Source organism: Pungitius pungitius, chromosome 9, assembly GCF_949316345.1.
Source record: "Pungitius pungitius chromosome 9, fPunPun2.1, whole genome shotgun sequence".
Lineage (NCBI taxonomy): Eukaryota > Metazoa > Chordata > Actinopteri > Perciformes > Gasterosteidae > Pungitius > Pungitius pungitius.
The window spans coordinates 16338693-16360952 of record NC_084908.1 but is presented as its reverse complement, the minus strand read 5'-3'; the positions used below and the strand labels follow the sequence as shown (position 1 = coordinate 16360952).

At 44.9% G+C, this 22260-nt stretch overlaps 1 protein-coding gene across 2 annotated transcripts; it reads right to left on the bottom strand.

The window, feature by feature from the left end:
• Positions 1-2707: 2707 nt before the first annotated feature.
• On the bottom strand, positions 2708-11793 carry ednraa (endothelin receptor type Aa). 2 transcript variants are annotated; one of them, XM_037471137.2, is made up of 8 exons: positions 11575-11793; positions 10202-10720; positions 8701-8828; positions 6875-7073; positions 5940-6092; positions 5717-5850; positions 5414-5522; positions 2708-4922 (listed from the first exon to the last, which is right to left on the bottom strand). In XM_037471137.2, the coding sequence occupies exons 2-8, from the start codon at positions 10661-10663 to the stop codon at positions 4785-4787; spliced, it is 1323 nt and encodes a 440-aa protein (XP_037327034.2). In that variant the 5' UTR covers positions 10664-10720; positions 11575-11793; the 3' UTR covers positions 2708-4784. The 2 variants fall into 2 exon arrangements, with proteins under 2 accessions (XP_037327034.2, XP_037327033.2); XM_037471136.2 differs by lacking the exon at positions 11575-11793 and adding an exon at positions 11234-11304.
• Between the last annotated feature and the right edge of the window lie 10467 nt (positions 11794-22260).

Here is a 22260-nt window from a genome sequence, read left to right as displayed (position 1 = left end):
CATTAGATAAGTAAAAAACTTTTGTTAATAGTTGAAATGTATGATGAACATTATGGTAACAACTGGATATTATGTGTTGTGCAATCAGTTATACAATACATTTAGACTAAAACTGTATCCATTCAGTCCTTCCCCACAGCAACCATTTTGGCACAGGTGTTACTAATAACATTTACAATGGCTTTTTTTCTTTTCCAATCTCCCAGTAAGCCGTGAAAGTGAGTCAAAAAAGGGTTCAGCATCCCGACACAAAAGGAGCTAAATTGAAATCAGCGATCTTTAATTGAATTATTTCGAACTATAATCGTCATGTGACACACCACAGTCTTCAGAGAGAGAGAGAGGCCTGTTAGAGCCAGCATAATAATGCAAATTTACCCATTTGTTACATTCCATTTTATCATTGCATGTATCTCCTATTAAAGCCGGTTATAAGTTTTAAACAGAACATTATCATATTTGTTTTCAACTTCCCCTCTTTTAAAGAACTCCAATTTTCTGTTTTTGTCTCAAGCTTATATTATATATTCTTTTCAATCTACAATAACAAAACAATATGAAAATATCCACCAGAACCTCCTTAGCACCTTCTGTTCTCGTGCACACGCTTCAATCCATTTGTGCTTTTGTGTCCAAGTGTCGAATGAGGGGAGGCAGAACTTTCGTCTCCGCCGCTGCACGTCTCCACTGCCCCACAGTCACAGAAATCACTGGTTGTAGCAGGACAGATTGTTCATGAATTTTGAATCGATCCTTTTGGCTTTTATGAATTAGAAATGGGTTTTTTGCCACGAGTCGTGCAAGCGAGCGCCATGGCGGATAGCTCGGAGGGATTGCCATGCAAAGCGGCATACAGGGTGCAAGCCGTGTAAGGGCAGGGTAGATAAACATATGCTGTGTTTGATCAGATCCAAAAACAGATCCCAGCATAGCGGATGTGGCGTCCGTTATGTCTCACTGAATCACAGCCATGACTGTAGGCTGATATGCCATCGCTCAGTGTGTGCCTTGCAGGAGACACACACACACACACACACACACACACACAGACAGACAGGATGAGCAGAAGGATAGGTCTGAGGAATCAATGCGCAACAAAGGAGGAGAAGCACTGACTCCTGAGATGTAGCGTGTCATCCAAAGTGCACCTCCTTTGTCAGAGGAATACACAAGGCCGCCATTGTTCAACAATGACTTATTTAAATTAAATTAATATGTCTGCCGTAGGCCTTTGCGTCAGGAAATGTTCATTCTCACTGAGGCTGTTCAGTTCAGTTCAACTGTTCCAGAAAAACAACTTAAGGAGGAGTTGGATGGAGTCAAAGAAGCGGTATAAGGGCTGCAGTTCTTATGTATTTACAGCATTTGTATGACTTTAAATGGAATTTATTCCTCTTTAATTCATGTTCAAAAGCTATTGTTCACCCTTTTTTGTGGCGTTTATCCATTTGGTTTTGGTGTTTTGGTGCCACGCTCGGACAGGCGCTGACAAAATGAACGCAAAATGTTACTTAATGGACTTTACTTTGTTATTTTCACACAAAGCCACTAATTAAGACGGGGCCTCAAGAGATACTTTGAGGTACTTTGGTGTTTTAAGTGTAAATCAATTAAGCACAAACCAGTTTACACACAGTGAACCTGGAGCATATGGGGCCCCGGTCTTGAGAACATGTCTGTATAAGCTGTCAAATCTGAAGAAGCTTTGCACAGGGAGGCGCTTTTGACCTCTGTGATCCTTTGGTATTTGTTTTTGAGTTTTATTCAATTCACTGTTGGCAAGAAATAAGGTTCCCACCAAATACCACTAAGCTAAATAGGCCCATTTTTCTCTCAAACTCTCTTTTTTTCCCCCTGTGTCTAATTTCCCAGAAAAGCATGAATATGTTCCTACAGGTTTCATCCTAACATTCTGTTTTTTTTTCTCCTGCAATTCATTCAACCCAAACTCTGTGCCCTAGCAAACAATGTTTTGAGCAATTCTGTATTTGTTCGGGGGTTATTGCAACCTGATTGTGGGATTATTTCATATGTGGAATATGGAGCAGTTTCATCAAGTTCACGACCTGGCAGAGACTTATCACCCAACCACTAAAACAAATGAAAGGCCAATGTCCGATAAAGTCACAGCTTCTACAATCTTTTGCTTGACTTGGATGTTTTTCAACTTTCTGCACGGGACGAGGCCTCTTTTTCAGAGGTTAGAGAGCGTAATCGTGGGTCCACGACACCTTCGCCCACGGCAAAGGGAAAGAACTATTAAAATGTCTCTACACCAAAAGAAAAACATACCAAATAAACAAATGACGTGTTTCCACTCAAACCGAACATTTGTATTAGTTTTTCGACCTTTATGATTTTGATTAGGATATATATATATATATATGAAGCATACTTTTTCCACATCAAAGCTGACATGACTAACACACGGATCATTTAATGGTCGAACTCCCTTTCTTAAACCCTCTCAGTAACCACAGATGAAAAGTCTTACGTATCAAATTCCCAGCGTCCGAGCTGTTCACATCCTCTCTGCTGACATTAGCAACCCTGAGGGCTCAGTTGCCGAGCAGGTCACAGTGTTCTTCAAATCACTCCCAGACGCCTCTTTCTCACAGACGCAAATGAAAAACAGAAGGGGGCCCCCCCCCCCTTGACTTCCCGGGGAAACCAGTTTTGGGCAAATAAACCTCCTTGTTCCACACAGTGGGGATGGAAATGGATTTATTGGTTCAAGCAGCAGCATGAATGACAACAAACGTCGTATGAATTCCTTTTTCTAAAGATTACAATGAATTGCTCCAAAGGAAAGTGGTAAAACAAAAAAGAAAGTAGCATACAGTCATGCCCTCTACTATTGTACACATGTGCAAAATACTCCAGCTAAAGAAGTGCAAGTACTTGTACACACAGCACTCGCATTAACACACACACTCATGCCACCTCACACACACACACACACACACACGTTTACATATATTTGCATATCAAATAGTATAAGGCAGTAAAGTTTGTGGTAGTGGAATATGATTTGGACATGAAAACAATAGTGTGACCTTTCTCACTTCCTCGGCTGGAGTTATGCTCGAGTCCCCTTTACGAGCGACACAGCATCAGGCTACGAGTCATTTTCAATAGAAGCCAGGTGCCGCGTGACGTGCGCGACGCGCTTGACCAAATGGTTTTGTTTCACCCTCGTTTCCGTCTGAAGGAATGCAGCGGGCCAGCTCTCGGTGCGGTATGTCGTCATGACGACGCCAACCGGCGCTCCGAGCAAAGCTTCTGCTGTGACTTGTCTTCCACGTGGGAAGCTAACTTTGGAACCAGAAGAAGATGTAAAAAAAACACAAATTCTAATAACAGTACAGTTTCCCTTTTCTCCCGTAGACACGCTAAACAAAGCAAATCCTGTGGCTGTGTGGCCTTTAATATTTGGAACGTCTTCCACCACCCTTAAAAACTCTACAGCCTTTAATAATTGTCCTATGTTATTACACAGGTAATGTTGTCTGCGTAAAATACTTTTTATTACTTCAACATAACACTTTATAAAAGTGGACACTATACATATACATATATATATATACACACATATATATTCCGTTGGTTATACAGGCATAAAAGTCACAAGTATTGTTGAGTATATTTGTTAAAATTTCACAGTGTGTGGAGAAAAGCAAATTCCCACCCATTCCTGTCTGATTCCTGTCCATTTGATCCACACTGATATCAAACCTGTCACAACGCATTGCCTCGTATTCATCAATTTCTTGGCATGTTCCTTCAAAGTACAGAGTGGCACCTTGTCCGCTTCAAAAACCTGCAACCCTCTACTCGGCTTGACGGTAATTTTGGCTAATTCTGACACCAGAAATTATTCGGTGCGGAAATGTTTTATTTTTGGATTAACTCACAGTTAAAATGTCTGTGAATCAATGTTTCTCTAAACAGAAATAGTGTATGTCTGTTTTTTAAAAAGGATGCATCTTTCTCCAAAGATTAAGTTTCCCTTTTTTCCTGATTTGTCAGAGACGTTTTTTTTCTTTCTCACGTAGCGGCAAAGCGAATGAACTTCAAAACTCTCTTCTAATTATACCACAAAGTAGCTCCATGAATAATGAGTGTGAGTGAGTGAGATGAGAGGCTTCGCAACTGCTTGCATGTTCGATGGAAGGTTCATTTCTGTTCTAGTCGTGTAACATGCCTTCCTGTTCCCCCCCCCCCACCCGTCAATGAGTAGCGAGCTCGTGGGGACAGCGCAACCTCGTGTTCCCGTCATTCCCCGTGACAGCGCGCAGTGGCCTTTTTCCCTTCCTGCAGCTTTGTGCATCCTTCCCGGTGGTGCTGCCCTTTACAGGAACAGAGCGCTTCGCCTTTTGATGGAGAGTCGTTTTTAGTCACCGTTCAGCTGCATCCTGCAAAGAGTCCTCGCTCTGCTTCTCCCCCTCCTTCTCTCACGCTACGGCGTCACTGTCCGTGGGTGTGGGAATACAGGGGGTTTGTCATAGGAAGTTTTCCTCCCCCCCCCCCCCCCCCCACCAGAGAGGCTTCAGAGCATTGTGCGCCAAATCGAATCCGTCATTAGTTTCCTTTTATCTCCAGCTCCTACTGCATCCCTGCCAGGCTCATTTGTTGCTTTAGTGGTCCGAAGGTTGGGCTACTTTGTGACCTATACTCTTTCTAGGGTGTGCATTTGTTGTATGTAAAAAAAAAAAAAGAATTAAAAAAAAGCTGCTGGATATATGGAAGTGCTTGAAAAAAGAGATGAGATGAGTTGGGGGCGATCAGTCGCTGTCTTTCCTGATGCTGCGATCAGCGTGGACGTTGTTAGGCTCGGGGCTTTTACACTGGATGCTTGTACCGTTCATGGGTCCGATGCTGCTCAGCTGGTTGTCGGAATAACACCAGCAGCACAAACACGACTGGAAAAAATCAAAAGAAAAGTTTAAGAAATGATTTAATAAAAGGGGAAAACAGCGATCTAAAGGAAAGCAAATTCTTAAAGCACTAAAACTTATTGTTTCTTATTAATCAAATTTCAAAAATCTCTTTTATGCCGAAATACTTTTTTATCCAGAGCAGTAACTAGCAAAGCTCGACGTTTCCAAGCTCTGCGGTTGGACAAATCCTATAATGTGCAAACTTGAGACATGGTTTATCTCCGGCCCGGGTTTGTTTGACATTTGCAACATGTGACCTCAGCCCAACAAAGAGAATACATAAATCATCAGTCTACTTTCACATGTTGCTCAAGCATCTGTGTCATGGACAAAAGGCTCAAGTTCACTGTTTGCTTTACTGGCCAGAATAAATCTGTTTGTGTGTGTGTGTGTGTGTGTGTCCGTGTGTGTGAACGAGATAAATGAGTGTGTAACAGACATTCCTACCCATCTGTTGCAGGAGAGTACTGTACCTTGAAGCAGTTCTTAAACTTTTTGCTGACGAAGTAGAGGATAATGGGGTTTATGCAGGAGTTGATTGTTACAAGGTTGATACTCAGGTAATCCAGGACCAACAGGAAACTGAATACACCCCCCCAAAAAAGAAAGAATTTGTTATAATTAGTCTTCTTAGTTCTTTTTTTTGGAAGGCCATTGGGGCGAAACGTTTTCTCAACCCACCAAAAAGACATTCGATATCACAATAGAGCGCTGCGTCATGTGTTTTTGCATGTTTTGTGCGCGTGTGTCACAGAGTTTGTTCCACCAAAACTCACTTGAACAGGTCACAGCGCTTGTTATCATTCTGATTGTACACCATCGCCTTAAGGATCCTGCTGAGGTGCATCGGGAACCAGCAGAGGGCAAAGATGAGGACGAGACAGAAAACGGCCCTGGCCACCTCCCTCCTCTGCACGGGGGGGGGGGGGGGGGGGGGAAAGCAAGTATTAAACAAGAGATGGCTACGTGTCTGAGGATATGTTACATTTATTGTCCAACCTGTTTGAGGTGCTCACTGAGGGCGATCCGTAGGCTGCCGTTCCTGCGGTTGAGCATCTCGCAGGTCATCAGGGTGTAGAACACAGCGGTGCAGGTGAGCGGGACACAAAAGTAGAAGCCGAACAACCACCAGTCTTTGGCGTCCTTGTAGAACTGCGGGAAAACGAGCACAGCAAATGATCACATTTAAACGTTTCCACTTTTTGTTCATTTTTTTATTGAAGCTAAAGTTAAGTTGAACAAAAACAAGATTTACGTTTACGTTTTTGCATCCTCTAAACCTTGGCCTTTATGTACCCACGGAACAAAATTCAGAGAAATGAAGATTTTCATAGCTTAGATGATTCTGTTAAGATTACTTCAATTATGTACATATGGAATGAATGGACCCACATGTGGCTTAGCTTGAGGCCCCAGATTTCAGTTCTCAGTATTTTCACTGGGCCTGCAGTCAATTATGTGTGTACGATGCAAGGCCCCAGGATTCCACGCAGAGAGGACGTCCACGGGGCATATTGTGTGATACTCCACTTGTATTCTTTTGGGTATCAAATACTCACATTCTGGCTCAGAAGGGGCTTTTGGTTGAGTAAGTTATGAGTGGTGAGTTGATTCTAATTGTCTTAGATGATATATGTCATCCCATTGAAAACTAAATCTCGGACTCAAACAAACCCTCTTTGAGCTTAGGCTGAAAATTGCATTTTCACTTTGTGTGAGTTTCACCGCGAGCGGCTTTCCTATCTCCTTTGTCCAGTGACGTTTTGTCTATTTAGTACAACAACAAAAAAATCCAACTTCCATTCCAACGAGTGCCCCTGACACAATGTCCTAAACAGCACATCCTGGCCTGAGTACAAGCAAAACACCAAAAAAGCACCGAGCGGCGATTGTTGTTATCCACCGACGATAAGTGCGGCGCGGCGGCGGCGTACCAGCATGAAGCCGCCGTGGGGGTTAAGCATGCAGGTGCGCATGGTTTCGTTCCTGTGGTTGAAGGTGATGATGTCGAAACCGATGGCCTCCGGCACGGCCAGGAAGAGGGACAGCAACCAGATGGACACGATCTCCATGAGCGTGAACAGAGGGATGCCCACCCCCTGCACTCGGCTCCAGGACGCCACGGCCCTGTACCTGCGAGGGCCACACGCACAGACAGCTCAAACGGGGGGGGGGTGGAGAAGACCTACTTAATAAATGGATACGAGAAACAAATTGTGATTATTGGAGGTATGTCAGCTTATTTCTTCTGAATGAATTGAAACGTGGTCCCTTTTCATCGTTAAACAGGAGCCATTTAAGTCATCATTTGCTTGTTCTCTCCCGACTGACTAAGCTAACAGCGTTTCCCCCTTTTATGCATGGCAGCGCACCAAGCACAACAAACTGCTCAGTCAGCACACAATATCAAAATGTGAACAATTAATGAGGCGAGATGATCAATTGTTTATTTTCAATATCTAATATTTATATTTTTTTTGTGTGAAGCTTCCAAACAGACTGGCCCGCGTTGGCAGAGAGGTCTGTCTACCCGGCTTTTCTTTCCCACCCACACTGAACACTTGTTTGCTTGTTTGTTTCATTAATGGAAACCACTTGTCGAAAATGTTTTAGTAAAATCCTGCATCAAGATTTTATGGCAAAAAACAATATATTTTTCATGACACATTTGAATTTCTCTGTCGAACAACGTGGCAGCATTTATATTTCACTAAGTGGTAATGTATCTACCCTTTTCTCTTCCTCCCGACATTGAATAAGATACAAAAGAGACTCTGGTACTTAATACGCACAAACAAACACACGCGCACACACACGTCTGCTCTTCAACGCTACCGTACAACCCTGCAGTCTTTTTCTTATAAAAGAGCTCATTAACTAATTAACTGGTCCTCCTGTTGTCTCGCTGAAGTTTGGCCTGGTGCACAAAGTGAGATGACGGCTACAGCACTTCATGGTCATCATTTATTCATCGGGGGAATTTCTATTAAGGTAGTAATAGCAGTGTAAAAAAGGGAGTTGGCTGTATACTTGCCATTAAGGTAATGCTTTTCATGTTAGCTTTATATATAACTGCAGTGCATATATCACACACATAATGTTGCGTATGAAATACGTGACTGCGACAATTCCACTGAATGAGTGGAGAGCATCTCAAAGAAGAGCTTTCACTGCAGAGGAAACAAATAGAAGAGGAAGGGGATGAATGACTCTGCAGTGCCAATGCTCGGGTCAGTGTTGACCTTTGCCCCCCCCCCCCCCCGCGAAAGGGTTTGTTCATCCCTGCCAACTGAGTCTTTGTTTCATTAAATTGGAATTGTAATAAAAAATCTCTGCATCGCGTAATAATAACAGAAAAGCTATTAAAAGAAAACAACTGTGACAAACCGATCCAGAGCAGCGGAGCAAAAGATGCATTCATTGACGTTGTCCAAATTGTTTGGTTTCATTTTGTTCTCCAATGATTTTATTGCCTCACAAAAACGTTCAAATGTGCAATAGTATCTGTTTTTTCAGCAATGAAAGAAAAATATCTGAGACATTTCTCTCAGACTGGTTAGAGGAAAGTCTCTACGGAATGATGAAAACACAAATAAAACCACCTTAATGACAATTTCAAAAGCACATCATCTCCGAGAAAGACGGCTGTGTAAAACTCATATTTAAAGAAATCCCCACAATGTTGACAAAATACCAATAAAGTGCTTATTAAGTTCAGGCGTCAAAGCTCCTGACGGGTCCGTAATGAAGGAGCACTGACCTGTCCACGCTGAGGGCACACAGGTTGAGAACCGTGATGCCCACGGACGCTTTCTGCAGGAAGGGCACCATCTTGCACAGAAACAGGCCGAACATGCTGGCGTCGAAAGGCCAGCGTGACGCCAGGAGCTGGTGGAAGAAGAAGAAGAAGAAGAAGAGCGCGTGATGACACGTGAGCACCGGATAGATCACAGCAGGCGCCTCTCAACGTTCACACTGGTATCATTTGAGGGTAAATTCTTTCAATACAGCAATCTGTCTGATAAAGTCCTTTTCAGTCTCACTTTGGGTTCATGCGAGCAGTAATATCTATTTAAGGAAAATTCGGTGCAGAACGAGGCACATCAAAGGCCGTTCAGCGCCATCTTAACGTCAGACCGGGTTCATTCTGACAAGGACCGGATGGAGCTCATCGGCTGATAAAAATAAGACATATTGCCTCTGAAAACACGCTGTTGATCTTTTGAACTCATTTTTTCACACAACTTCTTTCGATATTACTTCCTCCGAGAGAACGAAGTCAGGGCCAGGCTCCGTCGCTTCGTGTAAGCCGAGGCCTTAAAGGAGGACTTCAACGGAGCTTTCTGGTTTAGCGGATTGCTTCTGGAAACGCCGTCGCGGCCCACGGGGAAGCGAACAAAGGGGTTTCCACGCTGTCGACGTGGCTCTGCCTTTGTTTGTGCTGTTTCCCTTCGGCACATGTTTCTCTCCCCCCCCCATAATCCCGGGTTAATTCTAACCAGGTGGCTTCCCTATTTCTCTCTTGTAAAATGGCGTCCCACTTCTCATGATGATTCCATTTTGCCATCATTTTTGAGACTGTTTAGAGACATTATCAACGCTTCATTATTCCAAAGGCGTAATTGAGTCACCAAAAATCCATGAAATTGCAACCAGCTGCTCCTCTTTGAAAAACTTTGATAATAATAATTATAGACAACTGTAATGCTGAAAAAAAACAGAAACAGGAATTTAACTGTGGAGGGGTAAAAACATTGCTTTTTCTTTTTTTTTAAACAAAAGCATCAATCAAACTGATCTCGCTTTTATTTGTATAAACCATAATAGATGGGGCTTTAATGAGGGCCTGAGTTCAAAACTCAAAAAGTGATTCATCACTTGGGTAACACAGGTTACTTTAAAAAAAACAACCTCTTGGATGGATACGGGTCAGTGACTAATGTCCCCCGGGGGTCAACGCCGGGCCACCGGCATGTGTGACTCCGGCCTGATTCAAGTGTTTGTTTAAGCCGGCCGTTTCCCCGCTCCTCTCATCACTCATCTGCCCGCGCGAGGACGATAACGGCGTCCGACTGATTACCGTTTGCACGCTCCCCCCCCCCCCCCCCCCCCCCTCCTCCCTATCTGTTATATATTCCACCGTATCTCCGCATATGGCCTCCACTGTTGCCACAGAGACCTGTCACTCTGCAGCTGGGCTTTTCAGAAAACTGGGTCGAGAACGGTGACGAAGGCATGCGTCACCAGAGCGGGAGTCGTACCTTGTACACATTGATGGGTATCCCCGTGATTATGTAGAGGAGGTCCCCCAAGGCCAGGCTGGCGATGAGGGCGTTTGGCCCGTTCCTCATGCACTTGTTGTGGTATATAATCCTCAGCAGGGTGGCGTTGCCGACCAGGCCCACCACGAACACCACGACGGAAATCATGGTGTTGATGTACTTGAAATAGCCGTTGATCGAGGTGGGCACAAGGCACGACGGGGGTCGCATCGGCCTCCTCACGACGCTGTCGTTTCGCCACCCCCCGGCAGCCCGCGGCTCCGCCTCCGGGGCCCCCGGGCCGGCACCGGCGGTGCTGTAGAAAGCCGTGGGCTGCAGGGTGGAGTGGACGAGAGAGCCTGGGAGGGAATCCTCGCCTGCTTCGGCTCTGTTTATCTGGCACATTCCTCTGGCTGCCATGCAGGCCATTAGCACCAACACATGCACAGCTGGGTTGCCCATTATGGAACACGTTGAGCGCTTTGATTTCGCTGATTCAGAGACGGTACCGACGGGTCTCTGGTGAGAGGAGAAAAAACAAACAGCAGCGGGAGAACATTGGTTATCGACAAATTTTCTTTCCAGCAGTTCAAATCTAAGCAAAGTGGAATATTACAAATCAGTTAAGAGTCACACGGTTCAGGATGAGCATTGGGCATCTTGTTTGTTCTCCCCGGGTCCCTGGAAGAGGGAGTCGTCGGCAAGCGGCTTTGAGCCAATAGTGTTCAATCGATGCAGTGGAACCCTCTTGTGCTGTTTCACAGTGAGCCCCGTGTGGGTTTGGTAACTGTTTGATTTCCTGGGTTTTGCAATCTCCCCCCCCCCTGTTTCTAATTTAGAAGGGTTTAAACATGTGGTTAACAAGAAGAGATCTTTTCTTTTTTTTGTTGTTGTTGCGGGGGCTGAGTTCCTGTCCATGTTTGTCAATGCAAAGTATGAAAGGATCAAAAGAAAATGAGATTATGATCGAAATTTACACAATAAATTATAAACAGCAGATATACTTCCCCTTTTGGGTCTAAGTTTAATTACCTTCATCTTAGCTGAGTTGACAGAGGAAAAACTCCAAACTTTCCAGATAAAATCAGAGTAATTCCCTGTACTAAACTCCCGCTAAAGAGCAGATGAAGTTTAAAACTGTCAGCTCGACCGTGAAGCCCTTTTTCATCCTGTCACTTGCACAGGCAACTCTTACAGCCACAGAGTTCTTCCTGTTCAAAGTCCCAGCTGTCACCGACTACACAAAGAACAATTTAGCAGCCAGCCCTTCAAGTAGCATCACAGTTTAGCATCAGCACCACACTGCCGGGATCTGTGACAGCGCGCAAACTGATCTACCCATAAATAATAAATACATTTTGGTTTTCACCTACCGCTTCTAAAATGTCTGCCTGGCCCCCTTGAAAACCGTCAGGCAAACTTTCGGCTGAAGCCCCCAGATATCTGTATCACATCACATGAGTAATTAACGCACTATCAAAGCCGCAGCGTATCCCACTTGGTTTGAGCAGCGCACACCCGTCTGCTCTGAGGTGCCTTCGCATTATGGTTCAGAGTTTCCTGTGGAGAGTTAGCAGTGTGTGTGTGTGTGTGTGTGTGTGCATCTCTGTGTGTGTGAGACACTTTGACTGGGTGGGATAGTAAATCTCCACCTCCCTTTGGTAACAGGCTGCCCCCCCCCCCCTCCTTTAGAAACACCCCCCCCCCCCCCCCCACCCTGCCCCCGTCGCTCCTCTCTCTCGGAGGCACCGCCTGCTGACAGTCATCTCCAAAGCACAACGGCAAACACACACACACACACACACACACACACACACACACACACACACAGTGGCAGGGGCCCGACGCCCCTCCAATGTGCCCCTTTCCTTAAAGCCTTCCCACCATCTCCTTCAATCCCCTTCTCTGATCCCGCGACGTCTTGTGTACGTTACGTGCAACTGTTTCCTCGCCCAAGAGGCAGCACAGATTAGACGGGAGGAAGGAAATCAGGGAGAAGCCAGTGTCCGTGGTGCAATGGTACAGTTTGTTTCCCTCATTTGACAGGGAGGGGGGGGGGGGGAGTAGGACTACTTTTACTTTTACAGACTAAACGCCGCTTGGGTGGCCCAACCACATCACAGTCTTCTCACTGTTCCCATGCAGTGTTGAAATAAAGCTTCACAGAGGCTGTAAAAAAAAAGAAGGTGGATAATCACTTGGTGCTGAATTAAAAGGTGGAGTCTGGAAGAGTTTTTCTCTTCAAATACCGAAAACATTTAAATGACGAATTAAGGTAAAACCAAGAAAAGGCCAAGAAGTTGTTTTTCCTTGCGTGCAAAAAAAGCAAACCGAACATCACAGGCAGACGGAGAGAGACGGCCGTCCCTGAGATGACCGAATGCCCGAAAGAGAGAAGAAGACAGTTCAATGTCAGGAGAGAAGAGTGCTCCTGCATCAGTGTCCATTACGGGTTTCAAAATGGACCCTTTATCATGATGCGCGCTGAGAGCAGGAAGAGGGCTATCAGCGACACCGCAGTCCATCTTTCCCACTGGCAAAGAGCTGACACGAGCAGGAAACTACTCAATTAAACAAATGGTGATCCTGCCTGGCACAATTCATTACATATTTGTTTTTAAAAAAAAGGCACATTTTCCACTTAGTGCAATAAACTAACAAAGCAATTAATGTGGATGATTGATGCATTTAATTGAGCCAAAATCTTTTACTTATTTCAAAAGTGGACAATTCCCTCCAGATATATTTCCAAGCATCTTTAACACAATTACAACATTATTTGATGTTGTCCTAGCATAAAACATCAAACCCGAGGTTACATCGATCAGTATAAATCATTGTGTTACTTTGCCATAAAGTGTGGTTAAAACATTTTGAGAAATATAAATAATGATAAAAATACTGTATATGTGATGCAATTAAAGAAACTTTCCAATAAAAAAACTTTCATGCACCCTGGTGGAACTTACAGGTTCGGTGTCCACAGTTCATTTACAGGTACTTTTTCTAGTCCAATGTGACTTAATTGGGTAATGCCAATATTTACAGCCATTTAAAATTAAAGCGATCGTGTTTTCTTTAATTGTAGTCATGAATTTATCATGACTTCTGAATTAGTTATGGTCAGCAGTGGCAAATGTTTAATTTATTGGAACGTGATTTGCTGACGGCATCTGATAACCCCCCCCCTCTCCCCCCATATTTTTCCAAAGTCCCCTTATTGTTGGCAGCTTCTATGACATTTTAACTTTTGAAGGGGTAGTGGAGTCTTTGTTAGTAAATCCATTAATATATAAATGATGAAACCTTTACCTGCTCCCTGTAGCTTTGGCTTTCATGTTGTTGTTGTGTTGTTGTTTGGATCGTAATCAGGTATTAATGCCATTCTGTCTGAACTCAAAGATGGCAGGCTGCCTGGTAATTCATATGCTTGTTCTCTGATGGCATCTGTCGAAGTGTGCTCTCTGCATATTGGTACATACCCTATGGGAAATTTCAATCCAGCCCCAGACTGAGTGGGATGTAAGCAATTTCTTAACTGGGACACTTGCGCAAAAACAGAAAGAACAGAGAGAGAGAGAGAGAGAGAGAGAGAGAGAGAGAGAGAGAGAGAGAGAGAGAGAGAGAGAGAGAGAATAAGTTTGAGGCCAATTCTACTGTGACAAGCAGTGACAGAGTTAACAGGGTTCAGTATACCGCATGGCTTTATTAATTCGGGACATATGCTCCTCGAAAACAAAAAAGTTACAGCACCACGGAGAAAAATGTACCGTGAACCTTGATGGAGGAATTTCCATAACAGCCTGATTAGTGCCAGCACTTGACTCCATCAGACATTAATCAATATAACATGAACATCTTGATTATGGGGGAGGGGAGACTTGCCAAAGCAGCGATGATGATATCTGATGAAAAAAAGCCTGTGGAGGAGTGTGTGTTCTCGGCGATTTGGCGCCTTGTAAAGTTCTGAGTAATCTGAAGGTGTGTTGTAGTTACAAGTAACAGGAGGTTCTCTTCAAACACAACTCCGGTCTGCAGAATCAGTCTCATTCTGGGTTCATAGAGTCCAGCTCTCAGATGATTATATCTGAAAAAAAGTGATTTCCTCAAGCGCAAGGGTCAGAAAAATAACGAAAGCGAGAGGAATGCCGATTGTCTGCAGTTATTTTGTTTCCCACAAACTGGAGGTCACATCAGCAGCATAACAGTTAACACATAAACACAATCCGAGTGACTGAGATTGTGAGTCATTTCCCTGGATTCTCCACCACAGCTCCTTGCACAGGGAGTGCTTTTGCACAGAAGGATGTTAAATCTCTCCTCCTCCGTATCTCAGAGCTGCATTCCAGCCAGACAGCACCTTACGGGTTCCCAAAGCGCTCCCGAAGCGTGACTTGGCCCCCTGTCCCGGGAATCAGGAGTCAGGGATGAGGCTCGAGTGGCAGTGCGAACGCCATCGGGTTGAATGCGATGCGATACGAACACATCTGGCACGTGTCAGTATTCGTTCGTAAGGATGGGCAACATTCCTCAAAGAAACGTAGAAATGTACAACTTCAATTTCAGAAACAGAGTCGTGCCTTGGCTAATGTAACAATTACTAATGATTACTTTTCTTCCTTTCCATTTCCATAATACATTGTTGTGTTGCATGAAACACTCGCTGGAGGCAGATTACAAGTTTGGGCAATCCGTGCATGGAGGTTGTTAATAACAAATTGACGGATGGGGCCGTACTGTTGTTGGAGACTGTCCAGATTCTCTGGAGTCTCTCTAGGAGGGGGGGTTCAACAACAATATTCATAAAAGATGGCGTTGTCCAGGAGCAACGCGTTAGACTTGATCCAAAGTAACCGAATGTGAAGCTGTTGGAATTTGTTTTTTATCTGCACCACATTTGTTGATACATCAGTAGATGTCTCAGCTTGAAATGTGTCATTTTCTTTAAGCTTTTTGATGAAACAATAGTAAATCCCAGTAGTGTTATATTTCGTTTTTTTTAAAGGATACTTTAAAAGTAGTTTTACACAGTGTTTGTAATGCAGCAATGCTTTTGAGAGGGGGGGGGGGGGGTGGGGGGTTACTCTTTCTCAGGAGTCAGGAGGGAACAAGAAGGCAGCTACAGACGAGACACATTCCTGCTTACAATCTGGCTCTCGTAGGACGGGCCCGAAACGCGCTGATAAACTCAAGCGTCTGAGACCATCACGCTTTTTGCGTTCCTCGCTATCAGAAGGGGGCCCGCGAGTGCACGCCCCAAAAGGTCTGGGGCACAGCTCGAACTACACAAATGTGCCGTGCGTCCTTCATGCTTCATACGTCACTGGAGGCGCGCGAGGATCTTTGCCTTCCGAGTCTCAAACTGCCACCGGAGCTGTTTGGAAGTCTTCGCTTCAGGTAGGTTACGTTGGAGAAAACATCTGTGGACAATTTGGACACGGCGAGCTGCCCCGTAAACACAGCTGGGAAAAACCAAGTGGCCCAAAAAAAACCGATAAGATAACAAACCTCCGCCCGGAGAGACCGGTGAACTTCCAGATGTTGCTCTGTTTTCGAGGGTGATTACCTGAAGAAAAGAAAAGAAGATCTAATGCCTGACAACATTTTATTTGAATGCATTTCATATTATAACATATAACATTGTTATAACATGTTTCTGTTCATCTGCTTGGTGACGGCAGTGTTTTTAGGAAACAAGTTCATCAGAAAAGACTGAGAAGATTAAAAGAAATGGCTTCACTGTCAACATGCTTTCCTCCCAGTCTGTTCCCAACTGTCCATCATATCCAGTTGCTATTTTAATTGGAGCAACGTCCTGCCTAAGCCCCCCCCCCCCGCCCCCCTTCCCTCCCTCCCTTCCCTCCCTCCCTCCCTCCCTCACCACCCCTCCCCCTCCCCTCTAGAACACTTAATCTCTCCACTTACTCCTCTTGATTGCTTGCAGTGTTTTTTCTCTGCTTTGATGCAGGCCGTTCGGCCCGCTTTGTTTTTTGCTCTCACGAAGAAACGCGCGAGCGCTTCACGTACGAGCTAACGAAGTGGGGTTTGTGTGTAAACATCAAACATGTTGCCTTTTGAGGGCTAACGGCGCCTCGCCCAGAACAACTCAAACTGTAAAAATGAAAATGACTTAAATACTCACTGAGCTCCAAATAAGAAGACTGCATCAGGATGTGAAATATGCAAAAAGAAAGTCACATGGCGCCACTTCAGTCCTGTCTTAATCACGTTTCTATTTTTGTGTTATAATGGGATAATAACAAGAAGGATTATTCAGTCTATTCTTAACACAAGTGCACATGTACATTCCATGCCTCGCACCTGTCAGGGTATTTAGACACTGTTGGAACTATGCTGTGTGATTCTGGGCATCTTTAGCAATGTTGTTTGCAATTTGCTTTTTAAAAAAAAAATTCTGTCATATAATCTTTTTAAAGATTTTAAAAGGTAGGCAAGGCTGGACATATACTGGACATACAAATACCTAAAGGCAGTTCACACTGTTGCACTGGGTGAAATTATATTTCCTTGCAATGGACATGTGAAACAAAAAATCCCCCAAAAAAGTTGTGTCACTGTGACTTTCTGATGAATTCCAACATTTACCGACCAAAAAAGTTTCACAGCCTGGTTTAACGCTTGCACAAAAATGACAAATCTCGTAAAAGTATCAGTTCGGTTTGAGCAGCGAAGCGACGTCGTAAAGGTTAGTGAGAACATGATGGTTTGTGTATGAATAATAAAACATTCATATAACACACTTACACCAACTCTCACTCTGGATTTCACACGCAACAACGGTCTCATGGGTCTCAGGTTTTGAGTAAATGTTTGCATTACTACTGTTTGAGTAGATAAACACGGCTCTGATGGGGAAATTATTGCTATTTCCTGGCCTACAATACACTGTCAACATTATCCTTGAATACCGTCGAAGAGAGGACACATCTTCATGATGTGAAAACATCCAAAACCAATACACAGACTGTGCTGGGAAGATAAAGCAGGCTTTTCCCCAAATGTTTATTGACACGTTATCACATCGTCAAACTGCTGCCGTGTGGCAGACTGTGGTTATCTCACAAGAACCGTCATCCATGACACGTCGCCTTTTGTTCCCCCCCCCCGCCCCCCCCGTGTTGATTAACAGGCCTCCTCTGGCCCCTCATACTGTATGACCTCCTCCCGAGTTCTACTCCCACCCCGGACCTTATCACTGCTTCTTGTGTTCATGGAGGAAAAAAAAAAGAGGGGTGGTCAGAGGTTAGAGACTGACACCATCTGGTTCTGATTATGTCCCCCCGGTGCATCATAGGAAAAAACGTGCCTCGAATGTGTATTGGTGTGTTTGTGATCCGTTCTGTGGGCAGAACAAACGACGGTGTTTTTCTCCCACTGTTGATAATTAACAAAGGCCCCGTGTTAGGATAAATGGCATTTTGTTTTTACCCTTTTCATCACACGGCAGTTTAATAAGTAAGCGCCAGGCTCAAATACCAGTTAGAACAGAAATGTGTAGAAATGCTAATCCCTCCGATGGCCGCACATGTCAAAATTCACGCATAATCACGCTGATTAGCTGTGATTCATGGGATATGCATATCTAAGCACCGCTGAGGCCAACTGGCCTCGAGCGCCCGAGCTGACCTCTGACTCGTATAATGGGACCCGCATTCGGGACCCTCGGGGGGGTCAGAGCGCACTCAGAGGCCCACCTGTGTAGACAATTAAAACAGGAAGCTTGTTTTTCAAACTGAAACACAACCCTTGAAAAAATCATTTGTATGTGCGACGGCAGCTGCTAACAGGCACATGCGAGATGACCGTTTCTATGATTCAGTGGTAACACTTGGAAACTTGGAACTAATCACCTCTCTGTTGACTCTCTGTTGTGGTGGTTCAGTCCCCCCCCCCCCCCCATGAAGATAGAGAATATTCAAAGAGCTTTGTTGATCAATGCGACCCGAAAGCCTCGTCTTTGTGGCCCAGCATCGCAGCAGCTTATGTGTAACGTGAATATAAAATACCTTCTTTAAGATATTTTCTACTGTATAAAAAAAAAAAAGTACACATTCTCAGGGGGTATAGCAACGAACCACACGCACGGTGTCATCTACACCCGCTCCTTTGAGTCTGCTGCTTTCACGCCCCGTTACCAGAAGGATCTGGGTCTTCTTCTTCTTCTTCTTCTCGTATCTCGCCTGCAATCAGTCGGAGCGTAGACTGAGCAACAAGGACCCTTCCTTCCGCGCTGACTGCTGTTTCCTGCGCTCGGCGATCAAAGCTGAGAAGATTGGGCACTGCCAGGCATGCCAGGGCAGGGCTGCCATGTTTTGGAGTCACGAGCCATTAACTGCAGACTCCCGGGCTTTCATGAAGCGCTGTTCTTTCCGTGGTTCCTCTGGGAGTTGCTTGTTGAGGTCACCGGGGGGGGGGGGGGGGGGGGGGCGGACGCAGTTCAAATTGTCTTCATCTCTCCGGGCCTCGTGAGCGAGCGTGTTTTCCCGACGTCCCTCTCCCCCAGACAAGGCGTTCCAGCTCCCCTTGTAGGTGTTGCCAGGGCATCACATGACCAGGAGCATAGGTGAGGGTCCTCGGTGACTCACCCCCAACAACCCAGTGGGTGTAATGCCCAGCGTTTCAATAACGCGAATCGAGGTATAAGTTTGGCAAAAAACTGCTGTCCTCTCGTCAGACATAAGGCTTCCTGGAAAACCATCAGCTTGTCGGGACATCATCATAATCATCAACATCATCATCAACATCATTTCCTGTGCTTGTATACACTAAAAGTTCTTCATGACAGGGCTGCTGTGTTTATCAGAAGTGACTGTGACAGAAATGTGTGCTAATGGTATAAATTGTACACACGGCTGTGTCTAAACAAGTAATACAAGAAAATGAAACATTTCATTTCATCACAGCTAGATGATTTAGCAGATACATACATTATGCACCAAAACCATGAAATGAATCTGGTTGAAAATACAAACCTCTTTCCTTGCAAAATAATTAAATGAAGATATTCTCACTCGTTTGTAGCAGAATTACAGAATTCCTGTCGTTTTTGGACTTTTCTTGTCCCAAAAACGACATTTGACAGATCAGTATGTACATATCCCCTTTGTCACGTCGTAATGGTTCAGTTGAAGGATTTAAACAAAGTGACCAGTTTGGCGGGTTGCTCAGGGTCGTACTCATTTGGGTTAAAGCACACGCACACACAAACGAGCACCATCATGTGACAACACACTGAGGGTCACATCGACAGTACCTGGTCAAAGCAGCCTCATCTGCCCGTGGGCCTGGTTCACAGCCGCGATCCCCCTCCTCAAAGGTACTCTCCCCCTCGTTAATCTCTCATGTTACATAGTGCCGTGGAAGCCAATTGGATTATATCTATTTTTGTTGCACTCAACAACGCCAGAAAATCCATAACCTGACTGCAGTCTTTCCTATCGAACGAGCAACACAGACGCCGTCAACAAGAAGCCAAATGCTTTGAACGTCATTTCACCAAACCTCTGTTGCCATATAAAACGTGTCGTGTTTTCATGTGTGGGTGAAGCACGTTAAGGTGCACTGAGGCCATGAGATCGCATGAGCGAGCTCCCGTGGTTTAGGGAGTGGGTTACATGTTTAGAAGCCTCGGATCACACCTCCACATCTGCATCTGGTGTCGTATGGGCCAGTCATCAATACGCCGCATCAGCAGGAGGTCCACTGTTCTTCTTTAAGTCTGTGTTGAGACATCACCCCCCCCCCCTTTCTATGTCCATAATGCTTTTCAGACATACTTTAATCTCCTTATATGGACCATTGTGAGGAAATTAAAATGTTTGGGATTCAAACTGAAGTCAACGCAACTCAATAGGGTGCGACTTGTTACTTCTTTGCTCACAGAATGGATTGTCTCTCAAAAGCACTCAGCTCGGGCCCGCCGCTGGTGGCTGGAATACGTGTTACAACTATACTGAGGCAAAGAGGAGCTGACGGCGCAACACGCGGACGACACAAAAGCACCAGAACATCGTAAAAATGTCGCGTCTGCGAAGCGGTTACTGCCTCCTCCGAAGTGGGACACTGTCGTTAACTTGGGGGCCGTCTGCTTATCTCGGATCTCAATGAACAGGAATCCCCTCCCTGCTCCACCCTACTACGACTACGACTGCGAGTCCCACGAGACACAGCCAAGAGGTGGAGAAATCCAAAACTCTTCGCTGCGTCTTACGAACGAGTTTTGTTATTGAAGAAAATAGAGCGTGAGCACGAGACAGCAAGCTCGGGGGTTCCTTCAATCAAAGACCCGGGTCCTCCTGAAATGAGGCTGTGCTCCACAACTGCTCCGATGTCCAAAATCCCGACATTTACGTTTTTTTCCGCCTTTTTTCTATTTTCTCCAAAGGACCCAATTCCCACAGAGAACACATTCAAACAAGTCCAAGGAAAACAGCCACCCCTGTGACCTTCAGGGACCTTCAGTGTGGGCCTCCGAATCCTCCAGGGAGATCCCCCCCCCCCCCCCCGCTGAGCGAGGGATGATTTAATTACACTCTGAAAACTTTGTGTGTGTGTGTGTGTGTGTGTGTGTGTTTAGCTATATTTTGCTCCCTTTACTTGGTTCCCGTAGACCACGGCATCACAGGCCGCTTGAACCGTGCCGTTTCCCATTTGAGGCGCTGCGTGTGTGTGTGTGTGTGTGGGGGGGGGGGGGGGGGGTCCGCGGTAGGTGAGGTGAGAGTTGGTTAAAATGTCGTCTCATTTTGAGAGCTGTGCCCCTTCGGTTTGTTGCCTCAGAAACAGCTACGGGTGGCTTTTTAAGTTTTGAATCTTAACCATTTACACACAGAAGATCTCATTAAGTGCAAAAGATTTTACATCCCCCCCCCCCCCAGAAATAAAAAATTAAAGCAATTAATAATTTTGCCCATGATAAGTCAACAGCACATCCCCTAACTGATCCTTTCCCACGAGGACTCTTATTAAAAGTTGTATTTTACGGGGCCCTCCATGATCCTAATAAAGTCCCCAACAATGGTAAAAAGCAACTGGGACACCTTTGTCTCCAAAGGAATCCCTCCGCTACTCTTCGGTTCAAATGACCTATTTTATCAACGACACGTCCTAATGTACAACTATACCCATCGGAACCGCTATCGAGGAACAAGGGGGGGGGCAGTAAATGCAATACGAAACAAAACAAAAGTTAGTCCTCAAGCAAACAAACTTAGCGGCACACTGACCAGTCAGTAAAATAAGAAAGTGGTGCTTATAGAAAACCCACCGCCCCAGTGTGTGTTGAAAAGAGCAAACTGATAACCTGAGAAATGTCAGCCGACAGACAGATTCGCCGGTGACGACCTCTGGAGAAGATATTCACTGTCAGTTTTTGGTTCAAACAAGGCACTTTCTTCTCTAAAAACGTTTTATCATTAAATCCACGATGAACAAATGACACTAGATCCAAAACGCTGAGGCTTTTATGACTCTGCGATCGCTTCTGAAGCACGTGATCGGGGCGATGGTGGCGCGTGGAGTAGTGTGATGCGCTGGGAGCGGCAAGGTTGGCGGTTTGAATCCGGGCTGCCCCAATGTGCCATGTCGAGGTGTCCCTGAGCAAGACACCTGACCCTTAAATGCTCCCCAGGCAGAAATGTAACGCATGGGTTAAAATGCAATGTCAGTCACCTGAATGTAATGTAATGAGGCCCTATGCATACGGCAGCACTTGAATGCTTTAAAGGCCGGTTTGGGGAATAAAAAAATGAAAATTCAGTAAAAGTTCAAATAGGAGGATGTTGAATGCTGGTTTGACTCAATGAAATACAATCTGAAGCATTCTGCTTTCTAAACAGAGCAAAACACATTACGAAAAGGACCGCCATAAGAATGTTTGACTTTTCTGGTTTTGTAAATACTAGGTTTTGTTACAATGAGGTTATTTTGTTCTGTACAAATGTGGATTACTCTTTTCAATCAGATGGTATTTGTTTTCATTCAAAGTTGCTGATTTATTAGCTTTACAGGGTGAAACATTTACACAGTTGAGTACTTTGAAG

Bases quoted from the DNA above. Each gene is read 5' to 3' on its own strand.
- ednraa (XM_037471136.2), bottom strand. The intron at 8,829-10,201 runs GTACGACTCCCG...TTCTTCCACCAG, and splicing joins TACCCATCAATGTGTACAAG to CTCCTGGCGTCACGCTGGCC. The intron at 6,093-6,874 runs GTACGCCGCCGC...GTTTTCCCGCAG, and splicing joins CCCACGGCGGCTTCATGCTG to TTCTACAAGGACGCCAAAGA.